The sequence below is a fragment of the Triticum aestivum genome, chromosome 7D (assembly GCF_018294505.1).
Source record: "Triticum aestivum cultivar Chinese Spring chromosome 7D, IWGSC CS RefSeq v2.1, whole genome shotgun sequence".
In the NCBI taxonomy this organism is placed as follows: domain Eukaryota; kingdom Viridiplantae; phylum Streptophyta; class Magnoliopsida; order Poales; family Poaceae; genus Triticum; species Triticum aestivum.
In genome coordinates this window covers 589,322,920-589,332,150 of record NC_057814.1, presented here as the reverse complement: position 1 = coordinate 589,332,150, position 9,231 = coordinate 589,322,920, and the positions used below count along the sequence as shown (strand labels likewise).

The window sequence follows — 9,231 nt, the reverse complement described above, 5'->3', positions numbered from 1 at the left end:
GGCTGGCTGTGGCTCGCCATGCCCTCGCGCCGCCGCTCCTGTATCTGTTCGTGGGAATTGGGGAAGGAAGCGGCTGGCCGGGTGCGTGTCCAGGCTCTCGTGCGCAGTCAGGTAATACCTAATGGCCTAATGGGCTGCTCGCCTGCTGCCAAAGTGCATGTATTGGGCCCATGTAGGATCGTATTTCTATACTCTGCCATATATGCCTATATGTAAAAAAATATTTGCATAAATTTTCGGGTGTTCATCTGAACACCCTTGACCCATGGTGGATCCGCCCCTGCGTACAATGGGTGTGCTAATTAACATTTTGGCAAATACGGGAAACATACATGGGCAATACGTTAATAGTCCATAATCTTTAGAAACAAACACAGAGTTCATCCCATTACAGAAAAGAAGTCCAGGAATGGAAAGATAACAAAACCAAAAATATTAGCAGCCCATAATCCAAAGTGTAAATAGACTCAGCCGTACAATTGACAATGGCACTACAATTCAGCAGCCATAAGCATTTCCATGTGTCGTGAACTACTTTTCTCAATTGAATGTAGTCCTATCTGCCCATGGATTTTCAGTGGTACAATCAAATCCTACCAAAAGCAAATAGCTTATTGTAGACAGCTTTGGATTAAGGGGGCAAACATAGAAATAATGTTAAAGCACAAAACCGAGGAAGAGCAAAATAAGAAAGGAAAAAAAAATCCTCTTTAATGAACCAGTGGGCTTTCAAGAATAGCCTCCTAGCTGAATATGATGAGAAATAGGATGGATTCTAACAATCCCTGATGCAACAAAAAAAATTGGTAAGTACATTGACTGGTAGCAAAGGAATATGAATCAGAAAGGAGCACTAACTCGACACCTTACTCTTTTGTGTCTCAACAGTACTAAGCTATGTCATCACCCATATTCTTTGTATATCATTATGCAGCACTGGAAGTAAATGAAATATATTATTTTATCAAAGTATAGATTTAATGAGAATAGTCAAAGCACAGGGGATTAGGAGGCGACTTTTTTCCTTCCTCAACACCGGCGAGTGTCGACGATGGGTCCTCGTCCTATCCGTCTACTGCTCCAGCAGCGGGAGCGGGCAGGGAACCCAACAGTTTCTCTCCGGTAGAGGTATAGGGCAGGTGTAATATGCTTTCAGAGATGCGGCATCAATGCTGGGCACGGCGCCACATCGAAATAATTTGTTTATGCTCTTCCTCCAGCTCGGTGGCATTCTAATGGGCGGTGCCGGGAGCAGGTGGCTCGATCTTCTTGCCAGTCTTCAGATCTGGTAAGATGTGTGTCTGATGGTCGGCGCACGACACTCTCCTGGGTGGCGTTGCTGTCGGCTATTGCAATTGTGCTTGGTGTCTTGTAGTGGGGTGTGTGGATGGCGGCATGCAGCGACATTCGTCTTCTTTGATCATGTCAGATGAAGTTGATGGTGATGGGATCTAGTGGACACGGGGAAGAACCCCGATCGACATGCCATAGAGTTTCGGTCTTGTCGGCGGTCCGGTTCATCGGCTTGAAAAGCATCATTGTATGCAAAGGTGGTCCTCCATATCTTGGTATGACCGTAGTGGAGGAGGACAATGGTGGGTGATGTTTTGGCGGGGCACAAGATTCTACCAAAATGAAATCCTAGTTTTACTTTGAGAGAAACTTCTTGTGAAGTGTTTGATGCAATATTGCAAGACATCTATATATGTCTCTTGTGATGACCATATATACTCTTTGTAATACGCTTTGTCTAATGAAATGTATGTGGTTATTTCAAAAAAATCATTTGAAACATTTCATTATCCATACCACATGACCATTATGTATTGGCGTATGGTCACTAGTTGGATCTGTGCACATGCATATCCTATGGCCGAGAAAAGTTCGCCGACGCCACCACGATCGGACTCCTCACCGTGTATTTGCCGGTGTCATCCACCCATGTCAACGATCCATACAACACTACTTCGGGGATTATTTGGCTATCCCCAACCCGAACCACGACCGTGTACCTCTGCTTCTCGTGCTTACCGCCGAACAGCAGCCTATTGGGCACGACGCTCACCTTCACCCCGTCCAGTCCCTCCACTGTGGCATTGTACCTCACCGGCCCGTCGCCCACGTTGGTCACGGTCCTGGTGAACGTCTTCTCTCCGCCGTTGTAGTCGAAGAACGCGATAAACGACGGGTAATTGAGATCGAGCGTCGCGCTGGCGCAGTCCATGGGGCCCGACGACTGCACCACGGTCTTGATCTGCGCCGCCGTGAAGTTCATGGCACACATGAGCTTGATGTAGTCGTCCGGCCCGGCGTCGTACACCAGGCCCGGGTCTAGGGAACGGTTCGGGTCGATGTGTCCGGACCCCATCGCAAGCGGGTCGGCTGCGTACTGGATGCCGTCAGCCCTGTCCTTGATGGGAGCCAAGGTGTTGTCCACCGCGCTGGCCGTCGTCATCATCGCCGACCGCACCGCCGCGGGGCTCCATTCCGGGTGCACGGCCTTGAGCAGCGCCGCCACGCCTGACGCGTGTGGGCACGACATGGACGTGCCGGAGATGACGTTGAACTTGCTGAACAGCGGCGATTGCGTCCCGGCGTCGGCGACGCTGGCGTTCTCCGCCCACGAGGCGAGGATGAGCGAGCCGGGCGCGAGCAGGTCGGGCTTGAGCACCGTCGGGCAGCTCCGCGACGGGCCGCGCGACGAGTAGGTCGCCACCTGCGGCGCGGGCTTCGTGTCCACCACGGTCACCGCGAACTTGACAGAGGCCTTGGGCGCGCGGCTCCTCTGGATGTAGTGCAGCAGCGCCGGGGCGCCTCGTGGCTTCAGGATCACGCCCGGAAATGGGAAGTTCTCGTACAGCTCCCTCAACGTGTCGTTGGACAGGAACAGCCCGGCGCGCACCTTGGCGGCTTTCACCGCCGATATCGCGGGGGTCAGGGCGTCGATGTACGGCACGTCGCAGACCACGACCTTGCCGCGGTTCGCTGCGAGCGCCGTGTCGTTGTCGCACAGGCCGAGGAACACGAGCCCGGCGTTTCCGAGGCTGTGTGGGGTTCCGGCGTACAGCGATTCGCCGACCAAGGTCGTGCCGTCGCCGAGCCGGACGACGGCAGAGAACTCCCGGTCCACCGTGCCCGCCGCGACGGTGAGCACCCACGGCGAACCGTTGCGAAGGTACCCGGCGTCCGGCCCGTCGTTACCGGCCGAGGTTGACACGAAGATGCCGCGCTGCATGGCCGCGAATGCGCCAATTGCGACGGGATCTTCGTATAACTGCCGGCCGTTGAAGCCAAGGGAGAGGGAGAGCACGTCCACGCCGTCGGCGATGGCCTGGTCCATGGCGGCGAGTATATCGGAAGCGTACGCGCCGTCCTCCCACAGGGCCTTGTACACCGCCACCCTGGCGCGGGGCGCCATGCCGCGAGCGACGCCTCGCCCGTAGCCGAAGAAGGACGCGCCGGCTACGGGCGAGCCGGCCGCCGTGGACGACGTGTGCGTGCCGTGGCCTTCCGAGTCCCGCGGGGAGTCGACTGCGATGGTCACATTGGTGTTGGCGATGAGGCCCTTGTTGTACTTGCGCGCGCCGACGAGCTTCCGGTTGCACGCCTTGGCCGCGTCGAACGCCGGGCCGGACTCGCAGAAGCCCTTCCACCGCGCCGGCACCGGGGGTAGCCCGTCGTCGCGGAAGCTCGCGCTCTCGGGCCACACGCCCGTGTCCACCACGCCGATGATCATGTTCTCGCCGTACTCGGACGCCTCCCATATTCCGCCGGCCACGCCGACGCCGAGGCCGAGGAACTCGGGCGTGTGCGTCGTGTCGCGCACCGCCCTCGCGTCGTCGCGGTAGCACGACAGGTATCCCGGGGAGCGTCGGAGCCTGTCAAGCCCATCCACGGAGAGCCGCGCCGCGAAGCCATGCGTGGCGTGGTCGTAGACGTAGAACATGTCTGCCCCCGGGGCGGCCGCGGCGAGCGTGGACTCGTACCAGCGCAGGTGGCTCGAGAACGCCCCCGGCATGGCCGACTTGTCCATGTGCACAATGTAGGAGTAGGACGCCGCCGCCACAGTATCGGCCGCCGCCGCAGCCGGATGCAGGTAGAGCGCGACCAGCACCAACGCCGCCCATGGCCACATTGTGCGATGTACGTACGTGAGTAGAGCACCGGCAACGGTGGAGTACGACGGCCGGTGTACGCGGCTCGGGCAACGGCGCGCATGGCTATCTAACCTGCATGGAGTACGACTCCTTCGGTGGTTGCCTAGTCTGTGTTGGACAGGCCACTGGTAGCCAAGCCAGCGGCATGGGCCTCGTCGTGTAGAAGCGTCTGATAGGGTATCATGCAGCTACCATTAAGCATTTCGTTAGTCGATTTTGCTCGAAATGGTTCGGGCACGCACAACAACTAGATATATGTAGACTGTTGAATTTCATCACTGGGAAGCGTAGTGTCAGGCCGACAAGTTACTAGCCTAAGAGAACAAAATCGAGGTGACAAGTTGATCAGTTGGAGCAGAGATGTTCCGGGGGCTAAATTTCGTGTTTTGACCCTTTTTCTGAAAGTTAATCAAGATCTGATCTAGTTTGTAAAAATTTCGGGATCTGGCCCTTTCGCTACTGTCAGAGTCTATTGCGGCCAGGGACCTTGGCGGTAGGAAACACCCCTACCGTCAAGTAGGCTGGCGGTAGCCTGTACAACCCTACCGACAAGGTGCCCGACGGTAGGTGAGAGCATGCACTGTGTTTCATACTTAGAATTTTTTTTTGGTAAGATGTGCAACCCTATCGTCAGGGACCTTGGCTGGCGATAGGCTGTTATAACCTACCGCCATGGACCCTGGCGGTAAAAAAAGTCAGATCTTGATTAAGTTTTAAAAAAGGGTCAAAACATGAAATTTAGCCGGAACGTTCCGGGGGCGAGTAACCCCAACGTGACCTGTCTGTTCAATTATTTAGGGATATGTCACGGAGCTCGGAAACAATCAGACAGCGATGCAGGCCTGGCTATCCAACGCAAATGGGTACATCCATAGTTGTCATTATTTCCCATTTGCAGCCATGAACCATGCATTTGATGCATGTTAATCTGTTGGAAACCCACTCGTGCAACTACATATATGTGCATTTGCTGACGAGCCATGCAAGTCTCTCTCGAAATACTCCAGCAGGGCATCCATCACCATCGTCTACCCTTTGGCAGCCAGCTCTCGACGACGACGACGGCGTGGCCGCTCTTTTGTGCCTTTGCAGGCACCTAGAACTCAGGGGCTCAGTGGCGACTACGTACGGCTGTAATGCTTGAGCCGTTGAGCGGCTGCGGATCGTGCAGCGCGTGCGTCCTCGCCGGCGGAGAGGGCTCGTGGATCGAATTGTGCAGGGCTTCGCTTCGAAGCGCGCGTGCATTCCACCGGCCACGCGCACACCCCGAAGGTCTACGCATGCATGCATGCCATGGTGCTGTTTCCACTGGAGTTGGCCGTGTGGTGTGGGTGCGAGTCTCCCAATCGTGGCGCCTCGTCGTTCTTCTGTCATTCTGCGGGTCCTGTCACGTGCTGTAACATCGCTCCATATCTGCTGCTTCCGGTGATCTGCCTCATTTTTAAAATGCTTGCCTTTCTTTCGACATTGATGGTTAGTCGGAAGAAATCGACGATGGCCCAGGTACACATTCTTTCTGAATTTATCCAGGTATATACTTTTGGTGTCAGCTAAACAGTGCGTGCATGCATGGTATCCCTTGTTTGTCTGTCCTGAAAGGTCACTGAGAGCGGGCCAATCGTTGATGGTTACAAACAGCAACGCGTGCAGGTTAAATTCCTCCCGTTTGTGGTCATCCCACGTACGTACACCGTTTCCATTCCACAGTTGTAAAAGTTTTTCAACTAATGGCCTTAGGTACACATCAATGTCGTTGCCGGGTTGCTTAGGGCCTTGGATGAGAACTGGCATCATAATGAACTTCCGCTTCATGCACATCCAAGGAGGAAGGTTATACATACATAGAGTCACGGGCCAGGTGCTGTGATTGCTGCCTGCTCCCCGAAAGGATTAATGCCATCCGCGCTTAAACCAAACCATACGTTCCTTGGGTCACCTGTAAACTCAGCCCAGTACTGTCTCTCAATTTTTCTCCACTGCGACCCGTCAGCGGGTGCTCTCAACTTCCCGTCTTTCTTGCGGTCCTCACTGTGCCATCGCATCAACTTGGCATGCTCTTTGTTTCTGAACAGTCGTTTCAACCGTGGTATTATAGGAGCATACCACATCACCTTCGTAGGAACCCTCTTCCTGTGGGGCTCGCCGTCAACATCACCAGGGTCATCTCGTCTGATCTTATACCGCAATGCACCGCATACCGGGCATGCGTTCAAATCCTTGTACGCACCGCGGTAGAGGATGCAGTCATTAGGGCATGCATGTATCTTCTGCACCTCCAATCCTAGAGGGAATACGACCTTCTTTGCTACGTACGTACTGTCGGGCAATTCGTTATCCTTTGGAAGCTTCTTCTTCAATATTTTCAGTAGCTTCTCAAATCCTTTATCAGGCATAGCATTCTCTGCCTTCCACTGCATCAATTCCAGTACGGTACCGAGCTTTGTGTTGCCATCTTGGCAATTGGGGTACAATCCTTTTTTGTGATCCTCTAACATGCGATCGAACTTCAGCTTCTTCTTTTGACTTTCGCATTGCGTCATTGCATCAACAATGACCCGGCGGAGATCATCATCATCGGGCACATCGTCTGGTTCCTCTTGATCTTCAGCAGCTTCCCCCGTTGCAGCATCATCTGGCACATCGTCTGGTTCCTCTTGATCTTCAGCAGTTTCCCCCGTTGCAGCATCACCGTATTCAGGGGGCACATAGTTGTCATCGTCCTCTTCTTCTTCGCCGTCTTCCATCATAACCCCTATTTCTCTGTGCCTCGTCCAAACATTATAGTGCGGCATGAAACCCTTGTAAAGCATGTGGGTGTGAAGGATTTTCCGGTCAGAGTAAGACTTCGTATTCCCACATTTAGGGCATGGACAACACATAAAACCATTCTGCTTATTTGCCGCAGCCACTTCGAGAAAATCATGCACGCCCTTAATGTACTCGGAGGTGTGTCCGTCACCGTACATCCATTGCCGGTTCATCCGCGTGCATTATATATAATTATGTGTGTCAAAAGTAAGAAAATTAGACAAGTATTTATGTAAAGTAAGAATTTTTTTCTTTCAGAAAGAAGATAAGAACAAGAGGCTCACCACGGTGGTGCCGGCGACGAGATCGGCGCGGGCGATCGACGGCGGTGAAGACGGAGACGGGGCGTGACGGACCGCTAATATAAACCTAGACAAATCTCGGGAAAAATGAAGCTCGGAGATCGAGTTTCGAGAGGAGAAAGCTTAACTAGTGTGGCTCGAGCATTTCATCGAACACCTCATGTGCATAGGAGGTGAGCTAGAGCACCCAATGCCCCCCCCCTCGCCGACCAGCAAAAAACAAAGCACTGTGGAGTGCTCTACCGCGATGATGGGGTATATATAGGCAACTCATTTGTCCCGGTTCGTGCCACGAACCGGGACTAAAGCTCCACCTTCTGTCCCGGTTCGAGCCACGAACCGGGACCAATGGCTGTGGGCCAGGAGCGAGTCCCATTGGTCCCGGTTCGTGCTTAGAACCGGGACAAATGGGTCCACACGAACCGGGACCAATGCCCACGAGGCCTGGCCGCCCCCCTGGGCTCACGAACCGGTTCGAATGCCCCCCATGGGCCCCGGTTGGTGCAGAACCGGGACTAATGGGCTGGCCAGGCCCGAACTAAAGCCCTGTTTTCTACTAGTGATGGCCTCCCTCACCATGCCTGTCTCTTGAACTTTTGGAATGAGAGAAATGTCCAGTTGTTTCGACACAAGAGTGCCACCTCCTATTCTTCTCCAAAATGTCAGACTCGAGGCCAACCTTTGGGTTGCAGCGGGTGCTAAGAAGCTAGGGCATATTGTTGTACGAAAGTAATTGTCATGCCGTCTTTACACGGTCACTTGTAAACTGTCAAACTATTTCCCCTCTTATTTAATGGATGAGACAAATCTTTTGCCTTTGTTTAAAAAAAACTTTTTACAGTGTAAGAGACTAACAGCTCTGGGTGTTTCCGCAGCTCTATGTAAAAACCGGCACACCAGCTTGTTCGCAATAATAATTACGTAGAAAAAAGAAAACCCGAACTAAATTCAGGAGTGGATCTCGATTGACATGCAGACAAGGAAACGCGGACGGTTGACTAAACTTGGGCCGTGGGCCGACCTGCCTGTATTACGTACGGGTGCTTGTTACTTGAGCTCCAAGACGGCTGGGTGCAAAACACAGCATGCAAAATAGAGGGAGATTTATTAGAGAGAGACGAGGAAATTCATACGGCATACGGTAGCACGATCACCTCGTTCGGATGGATCAGCCAAACTCGGATCTATGGATCGCCCCAGGGAAGAAGACGCGAAGGACGGCGGCCACCATCCCCGACGATGTACTCCTCGAGATACTCTTCCTCGTGTCCGCGGACGTCGCCGCCCTGCTCCGATGTGCCTCGACCTGCAAGCAGTGGTGTGCTCTCATAGCCGACCCGTGCTTCCTCCGCCGCCGCTGGCCGGAGAACATGGGCCACCCGTCCGCTCTCCTCGGGCTCTTCGTCCAGCGCGACCGAGGTCTGGTCTTTGTCCCGGCGCCATCAGGACCAACGCTCGGTTCTGGTTGTCGTTTCCTCCCCTCGCCCGTCGGCGGCGTGCAGGCCGACCTCTTGGATGGTGCGACGCCGGTCACGGCACGCCATGGCCTCCTCCTAGTGCGCCTTGCCCGTGGCTCAAATAAGAACTCGGTCCACTTGGCCGTGTATGACTCGCTCACCCGCACATGCGACGTGCTTCCCCCGCTCCAATGTGGAGTTTCATGCATCAGTTGTGCCATTCTAATCGGTTCAGACTATCGCTCATCAGACGGGCTGCAGCAGCGAGCATCATCTCCTGGTTACTCAACGTTCTTTACAGTGCAAACCCTTGTCAATTACGTCGATGCCCACAGAATGGAGCACAAGTGCAACCTCTACATGTTTTCATCTGCCAAGGCGAGTTGGAGTGCGCCTACAAGCTGCTTCGGCGACAAGACTTGGGCATATCGGAATGGCGGCGGCTTTTGGATGCCATACGAGAGCCACATTCGGCACAGCTACAACGCCGTCGTGTGCGGCGGCATG

General features: G+C 54.0%; 1 protein-coding gene across 1 annotated transcript; it reads right to left on the bottom strand.

The window, feature by feature from the left end:
* Positions 1 to 1,614: 1,614 nt before the first annotated feature.
* On the bottom strand, positions 1,615 to 4,335 carry LOC123168342 (subtilisin-like protease SBT3). The gene has a single exon (XM_044586212.1). It carries the CDS (start codon positions 4,133 to 4,135, stop codon positions 1,868 to 1,870), a length of 2,268 nt encoding a protein of 755 aa, XP_044442147.1. The 5' UTR covers positions 4,136 to 4,335; the 3' UTR covers positions 1,615 to 1,867.
* Positions 4,336 to 9,231: the final 4,896 nt, after the last annotated feature.